General features: G+C 38.9%; 1 protein-coding gene across 1 annotated transcript in view; it reads right to left on the bottom strand.

Annotated features, from left to right (window-relative positions):
• The window catches only part of ppp2r5b (protein phosphatase 2, regulatory subunit B', beta), a 37,846-nt gene that overhangs the window by 4,806 nt on the left and 5,177 nt on the right, over window positions 1–27,863 (bottom strand). Inside the window, exons 2-12 of the mRNA XM_067522631.1 lie at window positions 14,208–14,404; window positions 12,058–12,159; window positions 10,866–10,958; window positions 10,576–10,706; window positions 9,534–9,593; window positions 6,632–6,740; window positions 3,283–3,336; window positions 2,394–2,444; window positions 2,021–2,140; window positions 1,621–1,748; window positions 466–567 (exon numbers count right to left, since the gene is read on the bottom strand). Of these exons, the coding sequence (XP_067378732.1) occupies window positions 466–567; window positions 1,621–1,748; window positions 2,021–2,140; window positions 2,394–2,444; window positions 3,283–3,336; window positions 6,632–6,740; window positions 9,534–9,593; window positions 10,576–10,706; window positions 10,866–10,958; window positions 12,058–12,159; window positions 14,208–14,404 (1,147 nt within the window). The remainder of the gene's footprint in view (window positions 1–465; window positions 568–1,620; window positions 1,749–2,020; window positions 2,141–2,393; window positions 2,445–3,282; window positions 3,337–6,631; window positions 6,741–9,533; window positions 9,594–10,575; window positions 10,707–10,865; window positions 10,959–12,057; window positions 12,160–14,207; window positions 14,405–27,863) is intronic.

A 27,863-nucleotide genomic window follows, 5' to 3' on the forward strand; every position in this document is an offset into this window, starting at 1 on the left:
TATTTGCACTTCTTCATAGGCTTAGTGCAGCTTTCAGGAATGATATTGCTACTGGGGAGAAGGCTTTGCCTTAGTATCAGGGAACAAAATCACTTGTGTGTAACAAAACATTGCAGATTACATAAAGCCATATTCTACAAGATGGACAGTGACAGATATATGAAGGTATTTCTCTGTAGGTATGACATAAATAAAAACCTCCAAACCCAGAAGTGGATATGTGTCTATGGTTTACCTGAGGGTCCACACCCCCATTTCTCTGCTGTAGAATGACTGAAAACTGTGCTCTAAACCATGATGTGGTCAGAGTTCAAAATATGACATTAGTGATACATACTTACAATGTGAAACATAGTGTTAGAGATAATGGAACAAACACCGTCTAAATAATGACTTAAGAGTTTTCTATTTCTTCCACTTTTGACACAAATACACATAGACACAAAGGCAGTGAGTCATACTCACTTCTGTTTCTCCACTTTATAGGAGGCAGTGAGGTCATCAAACAGCTTGCTGTTCATCTCCATAAAGGTCTTTAGCACATTGTAGATCAGAGACACAATGGTCCTGAGGGAAATAGATCATAGTTAGTCTAGCTGATCATTTGTCCAATGGGACTATCGGTCAGAAGATAGAGGTTGCAGGAAAAGCCGTTGTTTCTAGGGAGACTGAACAACCAGCATGTGTGTGTTGTTATGCATGTGGCCCTGGTGGGTTACTCATTTAACTAAGTTATTTGAATTGAATTGCTTTGGACAGTTTGACTGTGGGGTGTCAAATAACTTCCTTCAATTGACTAAACCTTAAGCTGTTTTCAAACACGCAATAAAACTCGGAACATATTCAGAAATTACCCAGGGGAGTATGTGAGAACGCAAATGGCTGAATCACTTGGCCCAGACATTAAAAGTACATTAGTCTACCAGCTTCCTTGTACAAATTCTGTGTAATGTCAAATTAAGCCCATGTGTGAATAGAACAGGTCACTGTCGGGAGAATTAACAGTAAGCAAGTGGGCATGTTGATGACATTCCCTTTTAGTCAGTTTATTCAGTACAACACCAGAAAGTAAGAGAAACACCATCTAGGCTTTCTGGCACCGTGCTTCCCTTCTCTCTTTCGGGGAACTATCGTTATGTATACATCAAGGGTTCTCAATTTCAGTCTTCATGGACCCCTTTTTCCTGTATGCCTTCCATATATCCCTGCCCTACACACTGCTTGGATAGGTGTGTTCAGTCAATCAGAAGCAGAAAGATACCAATTCAATTTGTCTTCCCCCACTCCGCCCTCAGATAAGATGTTATCTTTCAGCACCGGATTCAATGAACACACGTGATCCAGATAATCAGCAGCAGGTAAAGCAGCCACACATGCACTGAAGTGTAAAAAGAGCATTCTCAACACATTGAGTTCATGTGAGAAGTTCCAGCTCTCCTTAAAATACCCTTCCTTCTTATTGAACAGTCAACAAACTGCAAGTGTTATAAAATGTTGTCATTTTCCCTCCTTTCCTTTCTTCATAGTGCTCAAGCTTATAGACAAATTGACTAGAAGGCGAAACACAAGGGTACATATGTATGGAGTAATGAGTTGTATTAATCTGTGTGTGCCACTAACTGGTTCCAGTGCTCCTTGGAGACTCTGTAGAGGGTGGCGAACACCAGCGGCAGGATGACTTGACAGTTCTCCTCTATCAGACTGAGGATGTATTCATTGTTCCAGAAGTAAAGAGCCCGCTCCGCTACCTAAACCACACACAAAGAGACAATTTGACTCTCATTTATCAAAGCTGAACAGCACTCTCTTTATAAGACTGCTGTTTGTCTGTGACGTTATGTGAATAACTGACTTATTTCTCAAGTGTCCTTCAGCTGATTAGATCTACAATACATAACAAATCTGCTGTTAACAAGATTACAGTAATTACATTTATTTTAATATTGCCTACTCCACAAATAGGTGGTTTTAATGTGGAAGTGATTTGTGTAACTATTCTTTATTCCCTAAGTTTCTTCACCTGGAAATGAGGACTGGAGATGCAAGCTGCGATCTGTCTGAAGAGCGGCTCCTGAACACGGATGAATTGAGATGGCTCAATCACATCCAGTATCTCCTCGATCTCCCCCAGGAACATCACCTGAATCACAGGCACACACTTTTTAACACAGGAGGAAGAGAAAAGGCATTCACACGGCTTCCATGGGTAAATAAAACCTGCTCCCAGGAATAATTTTTAAGTGGGAAACAAAGAGAAAAATAAATTAAATACAGAGGTTGTACCATAACAAGAAATTCATTTTTTATTTATTTTACACGAGAAGATGTTTCAGCTGTTTTTGGTCATTGACTATTGAGAGAAACACCAGCTCTTTTAATGTCAGCAGTCTCACCTCTTTCTGCGTGCAGGTTTTTGGCCAGTACTTGAGCAGCCCTCTGATAATCTGCAGAGAAAATATGAAAGGCATTCATATAGATAACCACTGCCGCCTTTCGCTCAGCAGGGCAGCTGGCTACAATTCGTCTTTACTATCACTACACAAGAACATACAATTCATGTTCATACCGACAAACGGTATGTTGTACTGAGTCTCATTTTTCCTGTATTGATGTCGATAAATAAAAAAGTAGGTTTTGGTGAATACTACTGAACAGCACTTTTCAAAAACATTATTTCAGTTTGTTACTATGTGAGTTAATTTCATTGTTGTATTACTATTTGTTTAGTTATGAAAACAATATTTTTGTTGCTGAGGTCTGATTGTTAGTAATAGTTCCTCAAAACACAGTTTGGGTTAAAATGTTCATGGTTAATGGTCTGCACTTGCCCAATAACACTTACAGTATATGTTATCATATCCCATATGGACAGGGGAAGCAGGGGATCAAACTGCCAACCCACCATAGCTTCCCCCTCATATTGCAAAAAATAAAGTTTCTTGAGCTGACTGGTGCAGTACTCCTCGAAACTCAGTGTACGTTGTACTAAATAGCGCCTCATTAACAGTGTACATTAATAATGCTACTGTTGCTAACAGATTACTGCAATTTTAGAAATCACACAACATTAGCATTAATTTAAGGTGTGTGGCAGCTGTGGTTCAAGAGCTAGAGTGGGTAGTGGGCCACTAATCACAAGGTCGATAATTTATTCAACAGCTCCTTCTGTCCACACATGAAAATTTCCTTGAGCAAAAGATTAAATTCCAGCTCCGCTACCAGATATGAAAAATTACTGTCTTTAACAACAATTGTTCTGAATAGTAAGTAATAAAGTCTTACATATTCAGTGACTGTAGCATCTTTCTCCATAAACTGCACCACACAGTAGGCCAGCTGTAAGGACAGACAAGTGATTAGGATACACACATTAACACAAAAAAACACACACTTACTCAAGGCTTACACACGTTCCCTGAAGCTGTCAAGGAGACATAGGGGATCTTAGCACTTATCCCTTAGGATTACAGCTGCTAAAGATCGGAAATACAAGTTTTCCGAAGGGAGAAGTGTAAGAGAGTTTTACTGGGGTGTGTGTGTCTGCGTGTGTGTGTGTGTGTGTGTGCGCGTGTGTGTCTCTGTCTTTCGGCATCAGCTCTCACCTCCTCTTAGTATATGACCTGCAATCATTCCCTATTATTCAGCGAATGTGTGCGTATGTGTGTGTCCATGTATGTGTTTTTTGGTTGCGCCCCACCACCCAGGTCGGTTGCCGTGGCAAGTGGGCACCGTGGCGACAGAGACTGTGTGTGCGTGTGTTTACTTCGGAAGGAGTGATGTCACACAAATGAAGTCCCTTAAGGGCAATGTGAGATAGAGTTTAGACCTCTTGTCTCTGTCTCTCTGACTTTTCCCGTCTGTCCTACAGTCCTTTTTCTTCTTCCTCATCTTCTTTACTGTACTGACCCATTTTACTACTTTCAGATAAGTGCACTCAAATATCAATAAAATAAAAGTGCTGGATTGACCGATTTTAAAGTAACAGTCAGCAGAGTTTGTGGACTGTCACATTGTTTATGATCTGTTTTTAGGACACATCATTTTTTACTTTGGTTCTTTCATTGTCTTATTCTTGACCTGTAGCTCCATTGTCTTGTCTCTGTGTCTGTCTGTCTTTCACATCATCTCCAGTTTTCATCTTCAATTTTTACTAGGAGGTTATAAAAAGGTACTAGTGGAAGCAGGGATGTTAAACTTAAAGCAGGGGGCAAAGGAGGATTAAAATAAAGGTGCAGAATGTCCAAACTATTTAAAGCATTAGTGAGGCATGGAAGAAACGGTGTAGAGTAAATATGAAGTTGGATTCTGTTGTCAGGCTGGGTTTTGTAGTGGCAGGAGGCCTTTGTTAGACTAAGGATTGTGGGCACTGTAGTCTTTCTAAGGCTTGGATTTTACCAACATTGAATTGTCAATGTGACGGCTCTATTTTTGGAGGTGAAATCATTCTTGAGAGTTTAGGTGTTTTTAATGACCTGCACAACAAAAACTAACCTTGCCCTTGCTGTGGCTTCACAGGTCTGCATATTATATTGTCAGATATAAATTCACAATTTTTAAATAAAACTTAAATTCTGTGCATTTTATATATTTAACCACAGTACAGCCTATAAAGATGTTAGAAAGTTATCCACTAGTGATTTAAGACATCTGTCACCATAAGACATTAAATATTTGCAAGGCCCATCACATTTCACACAGAAAGTGAAAAATAGCAATCTTAAATGTCTAGCTATATATGTCTAGGGATATAGCCAAATATTACAAAACACAAATGTGCTTCATGAGGCCTTTAAACTTAGTTAGCTGCTTACAGTGGTTTTTATTCGCTATTGTTAACTTTAATTCATAAAAGATCATATTTCTTGTTCAGGTTATTTTTAGGATAACACATTTTCTAAATTAATCATATTATTCAAAATGACAAGACAGATGCTTAAACCAACACTTAATTTTCTCTACCAGCCTTTGGTTTGATGTCAGTCTCCAGTCTAGATTAGCTTATTCGTCTATGCCATAGATCTCTGTTGTTGTTCAAATCTACTGAAAACAAATCTGGAGCCTTTGCCAGCTTTGCCAGCAGGTTGCAAGTCTGTGTTAAGGCTAGCACAGACAGACATACTCAGACAGACAACCATTCACACCTATGGGCATTTAGAGTCACCAGATAACCTAACATGCATGTGTCTGGACTGTGGGAGGAAACCGGAGGAAACACAAATGCTCTGAGAACTCTACCATCCATTTCAATTTTAGTTTGGCTATAATTTCATTTACACTTTTGGAGATTACTTGAATCATGCTGTGGCTACACACTATAGCTCAAACAGCTGCTATTACAATTCAGTGACATGAGTATAAAAGCAGAATACATTAAGGTTAATTGACATTTATTTCACACTACTGATCAATCATTAAGATGATTAAGTTAAAAAGGTGCTGCTGGTATATTTTGATATTCAGATCCACAACTGGGTCACATTTAAACAGCCACAACTTCTAAGCGCATAACTCCTGACCACTAGCACCGTTTCCCCCAAGACCCACTCAAACTGAGTGTGTGTTTGAGTGTGTGAATAATGTATGTGTGTGAACCACTGGGAGACAGAGAGGAGAAATGTAGGGCATGTTGATGCTGAGATCAAAATACACGCACACAACTACACACACATCTGTGCACCTACACCCACATGCACACACACACACACACACACCATGCATACCTCAAACCAGTTTGTGTAAAACAAACTGTATCTTCTGCCTAATCAAATACTGTGTGACACAAATAAAATGCTCATGCACACATATACACAACATACCTGCTACCATCAGTGTTGTCAAATATCATCATAATACACATAGCTATGTAGGAGACACACAAACCAAATACACACACACACACTCTGGGTATTTCAAAGGTGATGGCATCACTCTGCAGTATTATCTGTGACTCCACTCTGCCTCCTAGTGGTGTTTTTGGCTCACTGAATAAGATTCTCTGTTAGTTATCTTTACACATACCTACTTTATTTGCACTGTTTATTTGCACAATTTAACTGTTGCATAAAACAGTAGAGATTAATCACTTTTGACATGAGATTTTGAGGGTGATTAGTGAAAGGCCCTCTGTCAGATTACTGCCAGACTGATATGTTTTGTTATTTGTTATGACAAAGGTGACATCAGATTCTATGATGGTTTGGCAAGTCTGTAAAGCCTACAGCAAAGTATAGTTCAATCCCACGAATAACTGCAAATTTACCTAACTACATATAGTGTTTCAAGGTTTCAGTGGCATTTTCACCTTGGCAAATACAATTTGAAATAATTGCTGTAATGATGGTGCAAAATACCAGCACTCAGTATTTGCGTTGCCCTTAAAATACAATACAAACACTCAGAGCAGCTGTAAAGGGCACATTTGCCCTTGCAATTAGATTTTAAATAAAACTACAAGTAAGCAAGATTTTTTTGTTGCATTCTCCCATCAAATGCAGGTTTAGGTTTAGGTTAAGGTTATGAACTACAAAAAAAAAAATATTTTTTAAATATAAAGTAAAGAGGCATGAAGAAAAAAAAGCTAGTCTAATTTGTGAAAAAGAATTTTTCGTGTGTGCTGGATTGGGTCACTCACCTGTGCGTGGAAGATAGAAAGGGACTTTGCTGTGTGTAGCGGGATCAGGACTCGAACCAGGAACTGCTTATGTTCGGCCTTCAGAGGCAAAGCAAAGCCATTTATGATACTGGGGGAGAGAAAAAGGTTTTGTTTTTTAAAAAATGAGAAAAATCCCTTTTTCTGACCATAACATGTTGGTGTCTTTCACTGGAGTAATATTGTCTGTCCTTCAGGTAGAAACATGGGCAAAGCTCAAGGTGACAGGTTAAAATAGAACCAGACGACAGCCTATTTAATTAACAAGTATACACATTTGAGGAGCTTCATAGAAGACGTTTTCAAGTGATTATTGAAATATTGTTGAAGGATTTTTGGTCAGTCAACCAATGTTGTAATTAACTATAGTTTCAACAGCTGTTAAGATTATCATATATTAAAATAATCGTCTACTGCAAACCTTCATGGAGACACTCTGGAAAGCTGCAAAACTGAGATTTATTTCCTTCGAAACACTGTGTATTACATGTGTGTAAGCTTCTGTATTTGTCTGTGTGGTGAAGTCTATTATTGTACTGTGTCAGTTTCCTTGCGACTGGAATAACGTGTGGTCTGCTCACTACTCCACTGACTGCCATAATGATAGTTCAGCCTACGACAGAAAAGTATGAGCAGCAGGAAAGTGGGAACTAAACTTGGGAAGAATCACACTTATTTAGCAGCACACTGGGCCTGTTTGTCTCTTGTTTGTCTTTGTGTCTGTATCAGTGTCAGTCTCTCTACCTGTCTGCCTTCTTTTTCTCCAACAGCATCTTTGTTTAACAGAACATTCCTTCAATAATTTCTCCATCTCGCTGTTCCTCTAATCTGTCTCTCTGTCTCTCTCTCACTGTTGCTCTTAACACCTCTGTCTTCATCCTCTCATCCATCTCTCTTTCCCTGTTTCTGTGTGGGAGGAGCTATAAATACCTCTGTTACCACCAACATGAATATAAACCTCTCTCTCTTCTCCTGCTCTTCCTCCTCCCTGTCCTCCACTTCTGACTCACTGACTGTTGTTCACTAACCCATCCTCCCCCTATCTCCATGTATCCCTCTATCTCTCATCCTTCCATTCATCCCTCTTTTCTCACCTCAACCTTCCTCCATTAAGTCATAATTCCCAAACCTCAAAAGTCATTCCTCCACTTTTAATCTTACTTTTTAATTATTAACAAAGATTCTGAGATGGCGGTGCCAAGGTGGTTAGGAGAAGAGTTTTCATTTGTATATGAATCTCTTTATGTTGAAAAAAACTTAAAGAAAATGAAATAAAACTGATATGAAAGTGCAGAAATGTTCTCACACTTTACTAGTACTGACACAAGACAAACTTTTGCAGTCTCTAAATCTCTTTGAATCAAGAACCCTTTTCAACTCTCTCAACTTTTTTTCTATGTATAACATCAAGATAGATTATTTAAAGGCATTTGTTTTTTATCAGTGTAGGATATGAAAGACAGAGGGTGGCCTGATTCCAGCCTACAGAATGCCCTGAAGAGAAATTAATATTCACTGACACTAATAGGCAACTGATTTGTTTGTTTGCTTTCTGACTTCTACGCTTGCATTTTTGTTTATTTCTTCTTCTTCTCTGTGGCTCTTCATGTCCTCAATCTTTCAGCACTATCCACATGCATCTGTTTATGTAACAGGACTACCAAGCACTGTATTTATTTACTTCTTTGTATCAGACTTGAGCAGGAAGTGATGAAGCTCTGTAAGAGAGTGAAGCAAAGAATCCCACAAACCTGTGCTAACCTCGAGTCTCCTCTGGTTTTATGTATGTCACCTCGCCGACTACTGTAACTAGCTGGACAAGTTAGGCTTCCACATAGCTTGAATTCCAAACTAGGATCACACTAAAAAGCTAGTGTTAACTGTCTTAGCTCATCCTGTTTCTGTTTACTTTTGCCCAGTCTGTTTCTCTACCTCAAGCCAGTTCCTTATCCAGTCACCAGATGACTTCGACTTTTTCCCTTTCCCTCGTCCATCTGCTCACCTTGTCTTGTTTTGCAGAATCACTCCGCCCTGACTCTTACAGTCATCTCACCTGTTCCTCTTTTATTAATAAAGCCCCTAATACACGGTGTATACCAACCAGTTTCCCTGTGTCCTCTGTCACAGTACCTCCTGACTACAGCTCTGTCTAAAGTCTTTTTGTCTCAAATAGAAAGCAACCATGTTTCCCACTATGTTCGAAAATGTTTAAAAAAATTCAATCAGAGCTATAAGAAAAACAAACTACATAATTAAAAATATTTTGTATCGTTTTCTCTCTCTCTCTTTCTTTTTTTATTGCTATCATCTTTCCATTCTTAGTCTCATTGATTTGTGTATGTGCTCCGACAGAGAGCTAACATGTTTGATAACCAATTTGGCTCCCTGACTTGTTCTCCCATCGTTTCTATCATCCTCATATTTCTCTTATGGGCCTCGGAGGCAAAGCAACCAACTAAAAACTCTGAGTCATCTCTTAACAATGTCTTTAATCCCCCTTCTTTTTCTGTCTATTTTTCCTGCCACCCCATCCACCTTTAGTCATCACTCTCACTTCTTCATTCTCTACTTTGGACACGGCAGCAATAGTTTACATGATAACAAGAAATGAAAATAAATACACTGTTTTTATATTTAGCAGTAGTGTTTTTTCTTTCCGACATCTTTCATAATTGCCTGCAGTAATTCCATAGGTTGCCAGCTGCCTCATGAATCGAAGCAGCTGGTCGCATACAGATACTGTATGTGTGCATTAGTATGACTCTGTGCATCTATAATTCAGTGTTACTCTATATTGATTCACAAGCCCATAATGTAAAATAAAGAATACCTTCTTCTGGAGCAGCACAAATGCTCCACAATGTGTCTCTTTATGTGTACAAACCTGCCAAGGATTTCCAGCAGCTCTGCAACCCCATTGAAGTGCTCAGTTTCATATATGAACCTGAAACACACACACACACACACACATGCTGTTACATACATATGATACATCATATGATACATCAAGACATATGAAGCATCAGTAGATCAAACGACAGTTTTGAGATTTGCATACACGGGAGGAACAAACAGAAGGACATGACTTCTGATACCTTGCAGGTATTACTGTCTTTCCTAAAGTGTTTATCGCCTCACTGACATGTCCTGTCAGCAGTACACTTCTTCAACATTTAACAAGAACAACAAGTACAGTAACACTTCAGCAGATATGTGTTCAGATTTTATCATGTAACTGTCTAAAGTAGTGTTGCAGCTCTTCTATGACTGGATTATATTGCAAAAATAAAAATACAACAAAAATAAGCTGCCAATTTAGCCAAACATGATTGTAAATCACAGTATTCCCGTCAGTAGCTGAAAGCTGTCCAACACAAAGATTTAGCTTTCAAGGCTGATGCAGGATGAAGCTTTGTGGCTATCAGTGAGTGTTAGGACTGCAAATGTGCACAGTCATGTTGTCCATGTGTGCCTGTGTGCAGCAGTGGAGGCATTCTGGTTTTTCTCAGCCTCACAACCTAATGCCACATGTAGCATTTTGTGTTTGTTAATTTCGAGGATACATGTTAAAAATTAACCTGTGCTTCACGGTGTGAGTTATTAAATATTGCTTAAATAAGTTTTCTTTTTCACTGAAATGTCAGAAACTCAGAACTAAAAATTAAGGAACTGTGCTGGAACCACAAGTTCCTTCCTGTGTCTCCCACATCTAAAACCCCATGTAAAATTCTCTCAAAATTCTCAGGCTATTAGTTCAGCTAATTATATCCCAGGGCTAACAACCAATGCTGAATTTTGTGTTCTTTTAGGCTTTAAAAGTATTATCGTTTACACCAGTTATGCACAAACCTCAAAAATATAAAACAAAGGTCACACAAGCAGATTTGTTCTTGGTGATGGTTTTTCTAAAAGATTCCAGCATGTACCTGAGGAAGATGTTGTTGATCTGTTTACGGATGTAGGCTCGGAGGCCCAGTAGTTTCCCATAGACACGGTGTAGAATGGTCTTTAGGTACTCTCTCTCCCTGGGGTCCTCGCTGTCAAACAGCTCCAGAAGCTACACACACATACATGAACACATAAAAATACAGCATGTACAAATACTTGCACCAAAACTTAGAAATTAAGCTTTAGAAGCACCTCAGTGAATAAGGAATGTGAGGACTTTAGAAGCATCTCAGCAGCTTTGACAGAAAGAAAATGGAGCAACGATTACCTGCAGGACAAACTTCTGGTCAACGTAGCGTTTGGCCATGGAGGGCTGGAAGTCTGGGCTCTCCAGGAAACGCAGAAAGAACTCATACACCAGCTAATAGAGGCACAAACAACAAAATATTATGCATTATCATTATGCATTATATTATCTCTGTATCATAAAAAAAAGTTTGAGATTTTTGATTCTTAGATTAGAAAAAGACACAAGAATGAAAATGTGACAGTGATAAAGAAAATTAAAACTCAGGGTGCTAACTGAACCTTTCATATAAGGTAGCAAAAGTGAGTCAACAGTGAGTTGGGAAGGTCAAATCAAGCTCATCATGTTTGGTTTGAGTGATTATCCTCCAGCTGGTTCCAAGGAGTTAGCCTAGATTACAATACACAGTGCTGTTTTTGCTCTTCATATATCTCAAGGGATTAAACAAACGAGACATCACATATTAAATAATAAGCTTTAGTAGGACTGTAGGTGGATCTCTTTAACCTTAAGACAGAGTCAGCAGGCTGTATAGCTTCTACCTAACCAGACAGAATGGAGGAGTATCAGTCTTCTCATATAAGTCTTGGCAAGACATTGAATAAGTCTATTTTTCAAAAAATGTGAAGTGCTCTTCAAAGCTGCTCTGAGCTATGTAGGATGATAATTGCTACAAGCAAGACAAGCAGCGGCTTCTTTGACAAAGGTGGTGACACCATAAAATGTTACTTTCTCTAACTTAGAGTTGGTAATATTTTATACCATAAAGATTCAAAGGGAAGGGAAAAATATGTATTTCATGTGACACTTCACGCTTACATTTTGACTCATGTCTTCCTAATGGTGTAAAAGTGATTGTACATCACACCTAAATGTCATCTGGGCAAACTTCAAGCTAATAAAACATATATTTCATGATTTCAAAAAACAGCAGCCTGAGTAAAGGACCTCAGGTACAATATGTTTATGTGCAGATAAATGCTGACTGCTGCAGTCAAAGCAACACCTGGTGGGAGATGTGCATTTTCCGCCTATTGTCTGTTATGTAATATACAGTAAAGCCCATTTGTTTAACTTTAATAACAAAGCGGCTACATCACAGTTATTCTCACACTGTTTTCAGGGGGGTGAAAAAACACAATGTCAAAAATGTTTAATAAACATAATTGTCGGTATTTTCATATGTTTATCAAAGTAATACATAGATGGGTACCTGCAGATGAGGCCATGAGGCTTCCAGTGTCGGCTCATCTTCCTCAGGGTCAAACTCTGGATTCTCACTGGGTGGGAGAGTCCGGAAGATGTTTACAGAGATCTGAAAAGCCACAGCCAAGGAGAGAATAGAGAAGGAATGATGGCAGGAATAAAATATAAAATGGAGAAAATGGAGACAGAATGACTAGAGTCATACTGTACTGTCATTTTTATAGCAAAGACATTTACAGAAATATTTGTTGACTCATTCCTTGATCTCAGTCTTATTTTCATACTGTTCTTGATAGTTTATGCTTCATCAGTCATTTGAAGAGATCTGAGTCACTACCAACAATTTGGCTCTCAAGATAAATACAAGATGAATAACTAAATACTTAATGTCATTGAAGTTTAAATGTGTCAAAGAGTTCTTTTGGGACAATTACAGTAGGCAGTTCACTTTGAATATGTATCTGCAAATGAAATAGGTACAACTTATTGGGTTGGCTTGGTGGCAGTATTGCATTACTATATCAGATGGCAACTGTTGAGTAAGAAGAAGAAGCTGTTGCATCAGGGGAAAAAGTGATGTGGTATTTGGTATCTAGTTTAGGTTTTTGAGTTGTCATAGTCAACTTTAGCTATTTGCAGCCATATCTGACGCAGTTCACAGTCTGTATTATAAGAACCAATAATAAGTAATGCAATCTGACTGCTCACTACACCGTGCCATGATTTATTCAGCAAATGCATTTGTACTGCCCATTTAGAGCATAAGCTACAGTATGCTGAAAACAGCAAACATGGTAAGTCCCATAAAGTTCATAAACTGTTATTATTAAGCAATTTGGCGTGCTTGCAGGGCTGCGACTACTTTTTATTTTTTGGGGGGGGGGGGGGGGTGCTGGCAAAACCAAAGGTACAGGGCAGCTGTAGCTCAGTTGGTAAGGCAGTCGTCCACAGACCAAGGGGTCAGTGGTTTGATCCCTGCTCCCAGATACATGTTGGAAGTGTTCTTGGGCAGGACACTGATGCTCCCGGGCGGTCAGGTGAGCACCTTGCATGGCAGCCACTGCCTTCAGTCTGTGTGTAAATGGGAATCAACATTGTAAAGTAATATGTGGCCATTTACCAAAGCTAATGTTAGTCTGGGGTTGATCCAAAGTATATGCTCTGTATTTTAACTTGCTAAAAATAATAAAGGTGGTAAACATCGCATCTGCTCATCATCTACATGCCACTGTAAGAATGTTAGCATGGTGACATTAGCATTTAGCATGTTTTATAGGTTCCTCTTTTCCTCGGTGTTTCTCCAACATCGCATTCATTTTGTTGTGCTGCACTTTGGTAGTAACCTGTGCGTTTACAGTACTGACTACTGCTTTTATTATCAGTGATCTAATCATTTCTAATAGCCTTTTTTACCGTGTGCCCACACATTAAAGCTTTCCTACACTTTCCTTCCACCTCACCCTCTGTCCTCTCAGCATTTTCTATATCCTTTGGGTGTAGAGACTATAACGTAAGCCTTATCCTCTGCTCATTTCCCCTTCTTCTCTCAATCCTTTCGTCCTCTCCTCTTTATATCCACTGAGGTCTCTGCTCTGTGTTGGTGTCCACACTCTCCACCACACTCCACTCTTGTTCTCATCCTGCTCTTTCTCGCCATCTGTGCAGCCTCTTGCTGCTGCTTAGCACCCTTTGCAAACATTGTCTCTCTTCCTTTCCTCTGCTTATCTATCTAACTATCCCTCCCTTTCTTGCTCCTCTCCTCTCCCCTTTGTTTATAGCCTCTGGTGACTGCACTGAGCTCCTCAGCTGGATACCACACTGTCTGCCTCCTCTCTATTTCTCCTGCTTGTACCCTTTCATCTTCCTCTCCGTATTTTTTCTTGCTGTGGGTAGAGCTTCCAGGCTTTTATTTGATAAGCAAATGTTTTTTCTGGCTATCTATTTCTCCCCCTCCCTCCATCCATTCAGCTATTAATCCATTTGCTAATCCATCATGACCATTGTTTGTCACTGTCTATGCTCAGAAGTTACATTTTTTTGGCTTCTGGATTTTAAGCATTTACATTCTATTTGTCTTTCATCCATTTTATTCACCAATCCCCCCCCCCCCCACACACACACACACACACACGCCCTTTCACCTTTTCTCCCCCTTACCATTTTTATAGCCTCTGGGTAGAGAGGCTCTATGAGGACCCCTCTGCTAGTGGCCACGCTCTCCACCAGCTCATTTAGTGCCGAACGTTTGATCTCCTTCCCCTTCAGGTCGGCCACACAGTCAAGGAAATCAAACAGCACGCAGCACTGCTGCAACTTCTTACAGAACAGGTCATGTAACTCTGCCACATTGGCTTCTGGATGATTGAGAGTTAGGGAGGAAGACAGAGAGAATGACATGTTTTAGACAAAGAGGTTAAAAGTTACAAAAAAGGTCATGCAGCTCAGCAATACTGAAAGTCGCTGGTCAGTAGTGAATCATTTGATAAATTGGGAGTGTGTGAAAACATGAAAGAAATATACAGCGATGTGTTTTATAGGCTAGCTTTCTTCACAAAGGTCACGAGGAAAAGAGAACAGACTATTACTCTACAAACACATTTGTACACACCCACACTCACAGGGGCTAGCATCCATACACACATGTCCACACACACACACCTCTACCCAAGGGGGCTGTATTGTATCTCAGTACCATTACCTGTCAGATTCGCTCTCCAGACCTGTTCGTCACAATAAACAACCTGCTGCTTGCCGTCAAATTAAAACCTTGTGCCTCCAATTTTCTCCACTTTTCGCAGATTCCAGAGAAAGTAACTGATAACCATGGATTAGTGAAGACATACAATGAGTTTTAAATTGATTCCACAGGCCTGGGGGTTGTGAAACTGAGAGCTCAGCTGGTAAAACATTATGCAGTAAGAAATAAAACACAAATGAAGCAAACACTAAAATAAAGAGTTACAAGCTCTGACAGCAGCCAAATGGGAGTACTGGGTTCTTTTTCTGAGTAACCAGATGATTGATGACTCAATAGCTAAATATAGCAAGGAAACAACCATGTTTTAGATTCCTACTTAACTGAAATGTGAAATGTATGTGAACACAAACAGATTGATCTATATTTGGATAAATGGTTTAAACATTAACAGAAAAAATAAAAACTATTCTTCTATGTAAGATATTTTTTAAATTTGTGGTGAAATGAAATTTCGAATGCAATTTTAGTAAATGTGTAAACATCCCACACTGTTTTTGTATTTATGATATGAGCTGCTCTTCATAATTGCAGGGCCACTATTGAACATTCCTTGACTCCTCCATACAATAAGCCACTAAAACACTAAAACAATCTTTGTATTTGACAGGCGAAGACCCAATTCGGCACATACACAGCATTGATGCAATTTATATGTAGTCAAGATACCTATTAAACTATGTAAAGATCCTTTCAGTTCATCTTACATCCTTCAATTATAAAAATTAAAAAGCCTGGAATGAAGACATATAAACTTAACTTTTGTCCTATTGGATCGCACTGGATTATGTAGATGTACCTTATGAACATGTTCTTACAGTTTTGTTCAAAGAGTCTCCCTCTTAATCCCTCTTAAAAAATACAGCTTTACCAATGCTGGGGAATAGTCTAGACTAGCTGTGGAGTTGGAAAGAGGATGATTACACACACACATACACACACACACCCACTGCAGGAGCAGATTAGATTTAACCCTTCTTAACCCCAAAGTGGGAAACACAAGAGGGGTAAGGGTGGCTGAAAGGAGCACTTCCAGCCCCAGACCCCCTCACCTCTTGAGGCACACCAAGACCATCTGCTCCCTTAAGCGCAGAGCTGTAAAACAAAAGATGAGGACAGCCCTTTTGCCTCATGTGTCAGTAAAGCTCTTTTGAAAACAATGAAAATTTTGATTGTGAGGGGGACACATACTTAAAAGACATGATCTAGATTTTTTGTTCTTGAATTGAATTTGAATTAATTTAAATATGGTTATATATAAGTACAGGTGTGTCTTTTAGCCAAAACCTGTGATCAGGGCAAACAATAAGTGGATACGTTGTGGTATTTAGAATACACTATCCACTTATTTTTGGCCCTCTCCCTGAATAAACCTCAAAACATGTGCTGCATACACCTTCACTGTGGTTTTAATATAACCTTCTTGCCTGCCATTAAACTTTAGTTTGTCCATTTTATACCTAGGGTTGACACTTAGAAGCATGACTATTGAACTGTGCGGAGCAGTCAATTAGTTCTTGAATTGCAGCCATTTCTGTGACTGGATAACAGTGTGATTGCAAAGTTCACACAATTCTCTGATGAGAAAAAAAAGCTGAAATGCCAGTGTGAAACGTTTAACAGGGTGAACTGTTTCTTCTGACTTTGCTAGTAGAATGAATGTGAGGCTAAATCTACAATGTGGGCACAAACTCTTTCTGTATTAATGTCTTTTGGCTGCTTTGAGGTATCTGCAGCTTTAGTTTTGCCCTTTATTTTCTTACCTCTGCTCCTTCCCAAATCAACCCCTTTGTATATCCCCTGTTTTTAGCAAAGCCCCCTCTCCTCTCTGTATCTTCCCTTCTTCCCTCCCTCTGTAGGAATCATATTCATTTTTAACAGAGTTACTGTATGTGCCAGGGTGAGACTGAGCAACAACTGAGTGTGCAAAGGGAAAAGACGATAGAAAGAAAAAGTTTTGTGAAGACAGAGCAAGAAAAGAGGTGAGAAAAGGAGAGGGAGGAGGAACAGAATGAGGAGACTTAGAGGGCCATGTCAGTGCAAGTGTGAGAGAGAAGTTGACAAAAAGGACAGAGGCTCAGTTTAAAGCAAAGAAAATTGCTTAAATCACTTCATCAACAATTTTACCTTATTATCAGGTGTCAGACAGGTTAAAAACAGTCCAAAAGGAACAAAATCGGTGCATTATGAGACAGTTGGGAAAACCATAGTGTGATAATACTGAGTGAAGTGAATTTGAGTTTCCTTTTAGTTGTGCTATCATTAGGTCAACACAGGTCGCTCCAGACTAATTTATTCAAAGCAACTTTAAATACAGTCACAGTGCAGTGAATAGAATATGAACTATATTTTAATCACAGGAAGTGAGTCATATATGAGCTATTTTCATGTTTCTGACGATGTAAATTGGCATTTTGAACAACTGCCAAGTCGGCTGTGACGATAAAATTTACAATGCAACATTAAACGCATGTAGTTAAAATCATTTCCTTTTTATTTCATCTTTATTAACTCACAACTGAGATTAAAATGTGTACTGTCTACATCGTACATGGTTACAGCACTGCATTTATAAAAGCATGTTGAAACAAACAGGTAAAGCTGTCAGTGATACACCACACATGCATCATCATTTAAACTATTATAAAGTGTTTGGAGCTTTGTATTACTGTATTATTGTGTCTTCATGCAATGGTGCAGATAAAGAATCTTTTCAAATCTTACAAAAAATAACTAGTCATTATTTGTTTTTTATTCCCCTTTGTCATTGTCAGGAGAAAAAGTTCCATCTTCTAATCAATATTTTCATTAACAGTGAATTTAATGATCACAGGTTTTGTATGAAACTTCTCTGTTAATGACAAACTCACAATTATTACTAGGCTGTGCAGTTCATCTTAGATCTGATGAGTTTAGTGTGTTTCAGCTTATTGTTTTAGTTTTATGGCCTGCAAATTTACTATTTTGGGTCAGCCATATTCATTTCAATATGCTAAAAAGCTCTAAAAACCCACTTTATGCAACCTGCCTGGAGATTCAGACATGTACTTCTCTTCTTAAAGACACTGGAGTTCTGCCTCTGCAGGCGGTAAAAGGGTGGATTTTCCCAGAAAGATGACTACAGTTATAGTATTTCACTTTCCTAGTCCAAAAAACACTTTCTGAGCTTCACCCACAGATGGAAAAACTTGAAATGGCAAAATATCCACTTTACAGTCACAGCATTGTTATTAGTTACAACTAGTTCAACAGCTAAGACTTTAAAAACAAACCTGCATTAAGTTTTAGCCAAACGCAATATTATAAATGGTGTTCCTCTGTACTTTCCAACTGCACACTGGTTCTTACGAAATATACACAAATCTATAAATATGTGCAGAAGAGATACAGTTTCATTTTATTACAAAATAAGCAAGTGGACTAGTTGTTTATTTACATCAGAGCTCTAGGACCCATCAGGCGGTGCATCGATGTAATTTGGGGACGCCCGCTTATTGTTTGCTTTAATATTTAAAGGGACTCGTTAGTTATAAGAAAAAATACAGAACATCTTCACACTTATCTTTTAAACGGACAGAAGAGGAAGAGAGAGAATCTGATCTGGCAAAAAACAGCATGTGACTTGAAAAGATGGTGAGGGGAAAGGACAGGGGTGGAGGGATTTGGTAAAGGGAGCAGCAATATATAAGCTTGAGCAGTGACTCACACAAACAAACACACATACACAGCTGCATGAAACTAAATATAGTCCTGCTGGAGAGAGACGCAGTGAGGAGAAGAAGAATCTGGGGAGGAAACAGGAGGGAGTAGAGGGGAGCAGTATAGGGTTAAAAGATGACATCATCTCCTTCCTCCTCCTCCTCCTCCCCCTGCTTCTCTCTCATCCCTCCATCACTGGATACCTCCCTTCTTTTCCTCCATTCGCCCCTCTCCTCACTCCCTCTATCTTTGCCTTCCTCTCCTCCACCCATCCATTTCTCCAAGGTGCTTTTTTTTATCCTGAAATGAGCAAGCACAGCTCTAGACTTTAAATAACAGTTATTCTGTTTGGGGCTGAGTGTGTGACGGAGAGAGAGAAAGAGAGGAGGGAAGCTTCTGTTTTAGCCACAATCCAAGCCGCCTCTGCACCTCTGCCATTAGGCACACATACACACACGGATGCTCAATGCACAGATACAGTGACGCAGAAAGGAAGAGAGGGAGGGAGGGAGGGGAAAGGGGAGAAGGAGACAGAAAGGGAAAGAGCCAGATAAAGGAGAGAAAGACACTTATAAATAGTAGAAGGGTGCAACAGCACTTATCAGAAGTCAGTACAGTATAAATATCACCTTAACAGGTTTACGTGACGTGCTTTAAGTCCATCTCTAAATAATCTAATCCCCCTAATAACACAGGATCTCTCCATGGCATGACAGACTGTCTAGGAAGCATGTACAACACATTATCCATTATCCTGCTCATAAACAGCATGATTAGAAAAGGGAACGAGGAGGGATGTTATCACATGTGATTGACTACATCCTCTTCTTGTCACAATGCTTCAGATTTTTGAGAAGACTGAAGAGGCAGCACCAATTTACCTGCTGAGAAAGAACAGGACAAATCATTCCGCTGCTTTAAATTAGAGCAGGAAATACTTGGAAGTCATCACTTGGTGATGATACCAAGAATAGATAATGAGACCGTCTGGGTATTAGCATAAAGCATGTAAATAGAGTTGTAATGTACATTCTGTTTCTGATAATCAAGTTATGACAGAAATGGAACGATGAGCAAATGTTTCTCTGCTGAGGATGTGATGTTCGTCTAAGCTCGCCTGTCTATCTGTCAGCAGGACAGATATAGACAGATTCTCATGACATTTGGTGGAGAGATCTTTCTTGGGCAAAGAAACAATACAGTTCCCATCCTACTGTACATACTAAAATAACAAAAACAGACTCTCAAATTCTACAGAAAGTTTTCAGGGTGAAAAACGTCAGCATCACCTAAAATGAGTGTGCGCTCCTAGACTCAACACTTGCACTCAGCTCTATGGAAGCATCTTTGAGCTCATTAAATGGGTTTAATTGAAACTGACCTGACTAGTTTTACAGTTATCATCAGTGCTGTTTTTAACCACAGAAGGCAACTCTCATCAAAAAAACTACATTACTCTACAGTACATCTAGAAAGTATTTGTAACTTTTTGTACATTTTGTTTTGTTGAAAGCTTATTTCAAAATTGATCAAATTCATTATTTTTTCTCAAAACAATAGCATGTACATAAATATTCACTGCCTTTGCTTAATACTTTGTTGAAGCACCTTTAGCCCCAATTACAGCCTCAAGTCTTTTTGTGTATGATGCTACAAGCTTGGCCACCTATTTATGGGCAGTTTCTCCCATTATTCTTTGCTGTACCTCTCTAACTCCATCAGGTTGGATGAGGAGCAGCAGTGCACAGCCATTTTCAGATCTCTCCAGAGATGTTTATTCGGGTTCAAGTCTGGGTTCTGGCTGGGTCACTCAAGGAAATTCACAGAGTTGCCCCATAGCCACTCCTTTGTTATCTTGGCTGTGTGCTTAGGGCTGTTGTTCTGTTGAAGGATGAACTGTTGCCCCAGACTAAGGTCCAGAGAGCTCTGGAACAGGTTTTCATTTCAGGATGTCTCTGTACGTTGCTGCATTCATCTTTCCCTTGATCTGGCCACTCTACCATACAGGCCTGATTGGTGGAATGCTTCAGGGATGGTTTTTCTTCTTCTGGAAGGTTCTCCTATTTCCACAGAGAGAGCTCTCTGGAGCTCTTTTAGACTGGCCATCGGGTTCTTGATCACATCACTGTCTAAGGCCCTTCTCTGTCGATAACTCAGTCTGGCCGGCCCGCTCTATTAAGATTCCTGGTGGTTCCAAACTTCTTCCATTTAAGGATGACGGAGGCCACTGTGCTCACTGGGACCTTCAATGGCTCCAGAAAACTTTCTGTTCCCATCCCCAGATCTCTCCTCGATACAATCGTGTCTTGGAAGTCTACAGACAATTCCTTGGACTTCATGGCTTGGTTTGTGCTCTGACATGCACTGTTAACTGTGGGAGCTTATATGGACAGGTGTATGCTTTTCCAAATAATGTCCAATTAACTGAATTTCCCACAGGTGGACTCCACTCAAGTTGTAGAAATCAGATCAGATCAGTGGAAACAGGATGCTTGAGAGTTTTGAGTGTCGTGGCAAAGGCCATGAATACTTATGTACATGTGATTTATTTAGTTTTTTTATTTTTAATAACTTTGCAAAGATTTCAAACAAACTGGTTTTAAGTTTCAACTGGTTCCAAATTTCCATCCATCCATCCATCCAGAGTAGCCTGTTTAGGATCACAGGGGAGATGGAGCCTAGCCCAGCTGTCATAGAGAGTCAGGGTACACCCTGAAGTCGCCAGACTATCTCAGTTTTCCAACACAGAGAGACAACCATTCACACTCACAGGCAATTTAGAGTTACCAATTAGCCTTACATAAATGTCTCTGGACTGTGGGAAGGAATACAACATGCAAACTCCACACAACAAGGCCACAGTAATCTGCCACCTTCTAGCTTTGAGGCAGCAGCACTTACCACCACACTAACCACCCCCATGCTGCCTGTTCCAAGAACAGAGAATTCAATAAGACACTTATTTTAATTTTACACATCAGTTCCTAACTTGTTCCTGGCTGTTAAATGATACAGAGCAATTTACACTCTATAAAATGTTCTGTATCCCAAGACCTGCTGCACCAACCTAACGTCATGTAATTTGTCATGCAGTGTGTCAATAAAGCATGTGAGAAAAGACCATTATTGTTTACATTATTATATTATATTTTGTATATAATAGAATAATTTTGTAAGAGTATTTTGTCAAAGTTAGAGACTGAACTCCAAATGCAACAATCTGCTTGCAGGTCAAATAAATTTCACCTAAAATTACATAAATTATGTCCTTGCACTTGCAGTGTTGTGTTTACTGGAAGACATGACAAAGGGCAATTATGTTGTCATTCTACATTTTGCTCCTTTATAAACTCTTTTATTCCATTTTAAGAGATCTGCTATCAGAAAAATATAAAAGATATAAGTGAATCACATTAATGAATATCAATAAAAATACAACTATACACTGAATTTTTATGGCAGTGTTCAAAACATGGCAAAAAGTCTTTATATGCTATGTGTAATTGGTGCACAGACACAAAAGTACAATTCACCTTGACAGAGGCTGTAAGAACACTGTGCCATGGCAAAAGATTAAATGGTGCTTTAGTCCATGTTTAAATAATCCAATTTTTTTAATAATATGTATTTACACCACACACCATAATGACCGGAGACAGAGCTGGGTCTTCCCAGGTGGTTGATATGCATTTTTGTTGCTTACATTCCCCATAATCAGCTTAATCACTATCAATAAATAGATTTCCATTAGTATAAACAATATCAGACCATTTTACAGTCTCTGAGTAACTGGACATTTCCGTTTTTATGTAAAATCTAAAATCTCCTTGACCGCCGAATGACTTTTAGGAATTAAAGACTTGAAAATACTGCTCTGAAAGCAGTATTTGCTGTGCAAAATGTAAACACAAATTGAAGACACTTAGTAAACAAATATGGGAGACGGTTATCCCAGCTGGAGACATCCTCAACATTTGATTAGCAGCTTTGTAGCCCTCACATGTTGAATAATAATCTGTCAGTTTGCTCTGCAGGATATACATCTGGCACGGTGCTTTCCACACCGCTGCTGCTGCTTCGCAAACAAGGAAATTTGATAAGTGAGAAAAAAAATCATATTTCCTTGTCCTTGATTAAGGCAGAGCGTGATTTTTAAGCTGGTTGTGATGCATCTCTTATCAATAACTCATTCTATCTAAAACAAATATTCTTTAACAATTTCCCTCAAGATTGATTCCCAGTGCATGTCCGGTCTTTGATTTTTGTTCCTTTTTTTTGCCTCGCACTGCCTCAGAAGCACAGTGGTATACTTAATGTTGAACATCCATAAAGGTGACGCTTGTGGTGATTCAATCAGAGCTTATTTGACCAAGCATCAGTGTATTCCTTTAAGAATCAATGCTTTCTTCAGGGACACAGCAGTGCTTGTGTTTATTGCCTCAACAGTTGTTTCATTATATCTTCTCACCTATATCTTCTGCAATATCCTCTGTTTTTATGTTTTATCTCATTGTCTCCCCTCCTCCCACTGTTCCTCCTCCACTTGTCAATTTAATGTTCAGTCATTTCCTCTTTCCTCGTTCACTCCATTTCTTTCACCCCCCCTTTCTCTTAATTGATCTCAGTCATAGAGCAAAATCTTCTCCATGCCTTTTGTAACCCAATACCAGGCGCACGCAGGTGGCTTCTCCCTTACACACAAACACACACACAAACACGCACATTCAATATCCTACATACAATCTGTGTGAGAAGGTGACTATTTTACAGTAAACATCACATTTAAACAGCTGTATAATCATAATAATGTTGCATAATGCATGTTGGGCAATGAAAATGAAAACACAGGTTAATGCGTCATCTACCTAATGTGAGGTTATGTTACATACTGCATGGGCAAAATGTCCTTTTTGACTAATTACACTATGACGGCTAACAGGGATGAATCTAACTCTATCAGAGAATCTCACCTGGAATACGCCAGGGTCTTTGTCAGAAACAATAAATTGTGCCCATTTTTAAAATGTGAATCATTATGTCAGCAGAGTTTTGCAGCTGCAATACACAGTGTACAAGTTTTCTCCTTTCACAGGGACACTTTTCTCAGTGTGGCCTTTCCAGTGTTAAAGCACGCCCATGTCGTTTTGGTACATGACACTGTATATCTTTATATCTGTTTAAAAAATGGTAGATGATAACACTTGTCTACTAGTTTATTCACCCATTCTCACATGCACAGAATACAGCAGCTGCCCTGAACAGCTAGTCTGACCACTGGGAGCAACTTGAAATTCGGTGTCTTGTCTTTGACACATAGACTGCATTTAAAGTTACTTAAGTAATGGGGGTACTGGGAAAATCAGGTTTTTTGCATAATTGGCAAATGGCATTAACATGCACTTAAGAAACCTGGTCACTGGAAATCTGGATATAAAGCCAACTGTAACCTGTTTACTTATCTCCATGAAAACACACTGATAAACAGGTGGAGCTGGGTGTCAAACAGATGCCCATTATTGGTTGACAACCTTTCTACCTCCTCAGCTATAACCGTCAAAAATGTTGTGTTAGATTACAGTTTATTGTAAATGCTTTATTCTCATTCACAAATTTGAAATAAAAATTAAAATGTAATATAGTGTATGTAACCATTCAGTGGAGTAAAAGAGCATAAAAGCATATATTATGATACTTTTAATGTCCCATAATGCACATTACAGTAACTAACTCTAGTTTAGTTATTGAGCCTTTTATGGTATTTAACTGTAAAAATTACAGCACACCAGTTGGTAGCTAATGTTGATACTACTTTAAATATTGCTGTATAATGGTCGTTTCATTTTGTTAACTTCTCTATTTCTGTCACAAAATGTTTTACTATTTACCACAGTCTTATATATCTAGTTGTTCCACACCAATCTGACCATCAACATTTTAAACTCTGTGCAGCATAGCAACACACATCTTTAAAAAACCCACCCTCTCCTGTTTCTGTTTTTGAATTTAAAAGCTTCCGTAACCATTTCTTTGCACACTTATAAGGCTGATACAGTACATCCTTAAAATTGTTCTCTTTCGTCACTTGATTTTATCTTGAATGAGTGTTTGATTGCGTGTTTTTGTTCTAATCCCTTTGTTGTTCACAGTGAAAATGGCCTATTTTTAGGCAGCTACATTATAAAACACAAGTGTATTTTTGTATTTTGCAGACAGCAGTGCAAGTGTTTTAAATGAATTTTTAATTATTCTATAGAAAGAGAAGGTCTACAAAATCGTACTCTGGTGAAACGGATCCAGTGAGCCAACAGTGTAATTAGTGTAACAAGAAACCCCAGTTGCAAAAAGATTGACTACTTGCTGGCCTCCAATACAGATCATTATTTCCTATGTAAAAAAGGAGTATGAGCACAAAAACTAATACTGCATAGGACATTTTTTTATTTATATTCCACTCTGCTGCACTGTTAACCTGTGGGTCTGCAGGGTGTTTGGTGACTTTTAGAGATGCCTAAATGCTAACACCAACCAGCAGGATGGATTTCGTGCAGGTACAGGAGATTTAACACTCTAAGCTCACACAATGTCCCTAACAGAGTTATTTGAAGCCACTCAGCAGCGCTTTGAAAAGCTACTGCTGTTGAAATGTCAAGGACAGAGAACATCCTGCATGGCCATTCACTTAATTCTTTTGCATGTTAGAAATGCTAGTGCTAGTTTCCATTCTGAAGGGTGTTCATCTATTAATTATTTGATGGGAGTACTTTCCTTTTAATGATTTTTGTTGTTGTTGTTGTTGTTGAGCCGTATTGAGTACCCAGATCAGCAGACTGGACCTGAGCATGTTGATTCAGTTTTTTAAAAACAATTATCCCTGGTGCTGCTGTGCAGATCTGCTGCTTTCACATTGGTGGGGTTGATAATAATAAACAACTAGGTATCAATTTTTGATGAGATGATATCCAACACCACAGATGACTGTAAGAAACAGCTGTGGTAAAAATTGGACTATTTAAACTTTTTTGGCTTCATCTGCTGCTGTTTTCCACATGAGTTTTTCTTTTAACTAGGACAACACAACTAGACCCTCTTGTGACAATTTACAGGAATAGTTTTAGTATGATCATCTTGTGACTACCAAGCACAGCTACATGTTTCCTAATGCCCTCATTTTTAATTTAGCAAATGAGGCTCATTGTGGGGATGTCGTTTTCCTATGTTTCTTCTGTAATGTCAGCTTAAGTCTATATCATTTGTATAATATAATCAAATATCGCCATTTTGAGCTCACAAAAGCTGTGCGAAGACTGGCATAATCTGCTGCTGGGCCAGGCTAACCAGAAAGTCTGTTTTTTTGTGTATTTTCTCTTTGAGCTCCTGCTGAGGTAGCTGTTGGAGGCAAAAATGTTCCTCAAAATAGACCAGAAAATGTCCCACGATCACCTTGCAAACAAACATATTTCACACAATCACAAACACACTCTCAGGCCTTAATAAATACTTAATGACTACAGTGTTTTAGTAAGTTTTCATTCTCCCTCACTGGCCTGCTGCAGAGTAAACCCTCAAAGGTCAAGTCTATTGCCAGCCTACAGCCCTTACGATACCTTTTTGCCAAACCTACCTGCAAAGAAGGTGTTTCAATTATGAAGGTTACATTCAATATAACCAACTCCAATCGTCTCCACTGCCTATGTTTGTACTGTATTTCTACACCCAGCCATGGTGTCTCTACTAAGATATTAATTTTGTGAAGCTGTTTCATCATAACGTTTACATGCAATAATGACACGTGTACCTGTGCTGATAATGTATCTCTCCCTGCTGATGATGTGTTTTATGCCTCAGGTGGATACTTTTTCACAGACACAGTTACTCTGTGTGGACTGTATTTGCACCTGGATGACTCATACTTCCTGGAAGTTAAATCAAAATGCAAGTCTAGAGGTCCAAAGAAGCTGATCACATTCTGATTGCAGTGTATGCTGAGGGCATATATAACATGTATTAATGAGTGTTTTTTTTTATTCTTATCAGATGCATTCTGCATTTTAAAATCCAACGGAGGGATCACAGAGTGAGCAGCAAAGGAAGGAGAGAAAACGTTAACAACTTTGTTAAAAAGGGAACTAAGACTGATCAATCCCAAGGTCAAAAGCAGACAAAGATAGTTGGTTTAATAATCTCAGAAATCCTCTTAAACTGCATTTGTGTGTGAACAAGACATAAATCATAATCATAAGTTTGTTTATCTGCTGACTTGATGTTGGGCAGGACTGTGACCTTAGCCTAGTTAGCCTGCCAGCAACAGCACAACACCCGTGACCAGGAGGCCTGACTGGTGTCTATAGCCCCAGGGGAGAGCATCGCAGCTGGAGAGGAGCGCTGAGCTTACAGCCTGTTCTCTGAGTACACAGTGCTGCAGTGTAACTGAAGACATAGAGGAGGACGACTAAGAGAAAGACAAGGACCAACTTAATTATGAACTCTCATAAACCTGTGACAAATAACATCTAATATATGTTATACATTAGATTGGCAAATGTATAACATGGTGCAAGGCACTGGAAAACTGCACTGTATGCATCTTTCATATCTACATGATATAACCATTCAGAACAGTATGAAAGTTATCATCTACGTCTATCAAGCCATTTTTTGCTTACATGCATTTTCTTTCTGCTTCGGTATTAATGAAAACTATGACGCGTTAGATCTACTGGGCCTGTTTCCAGAACCATTAACTCTCAGTACCATCTTTACTGGATACCATCCTCAACTATTTCATTATTGAATGTGACAATTAAAGTGCATACTTACGAAAGGAAATGTTTTCTGAAGACATTTTTAACACACATCTGGTGGTTCTGTTAGGTGTGACAGCAGATATTAAATATTTTTATTTTAATTTGAGAAACACTAAGTTTCTTGAGTCCTGGTGCCTCAGCATGACTTCATTGTCAGCTCATTTGAGGCCTTGTCTGAAATTTTTAAGCAGTACTTACATTATAGCTCCACTTTAATAGAAAAGTTTAGATTCCTACATATTTAAAAAGGAGTAAACATTAAAGGCAGTTAACAGTCTCTAGTATTTCTGTGTGGTTTGTACTTCGATGTATGATACAAATGCCTGCTGAAAGGCGCAGAGGGACCTGCCACCTACATGTAGACAAAGATCAAAAACTGCTGATAAGGTGCTTGACCTGAATGCCTAACACTTACTATACATTATCTTCTGCCATAAACAACTTTCAGCTAATTTAATTCGTCAGTTCACTGCAGCACCACAAGGGAATTACAGTCTCACCTCACATTAATTTTATCAATGTCTGTCACATTGTAAATACTTCTGCGTTTAGTAG

Source organism: Channa argus, chromosome 12 (assembly GCF_033026475.1).
Source record: "Channa argus isolate prfri chromosome 12, Channa argus male v1.0, whole genome shotgun sequence".
Taxonomy (NCBI): Eukaryota; Metazoa; Chordata; class Actinopteri; order Anabantiformes; family Channidae; genus Channa; species Channa argus.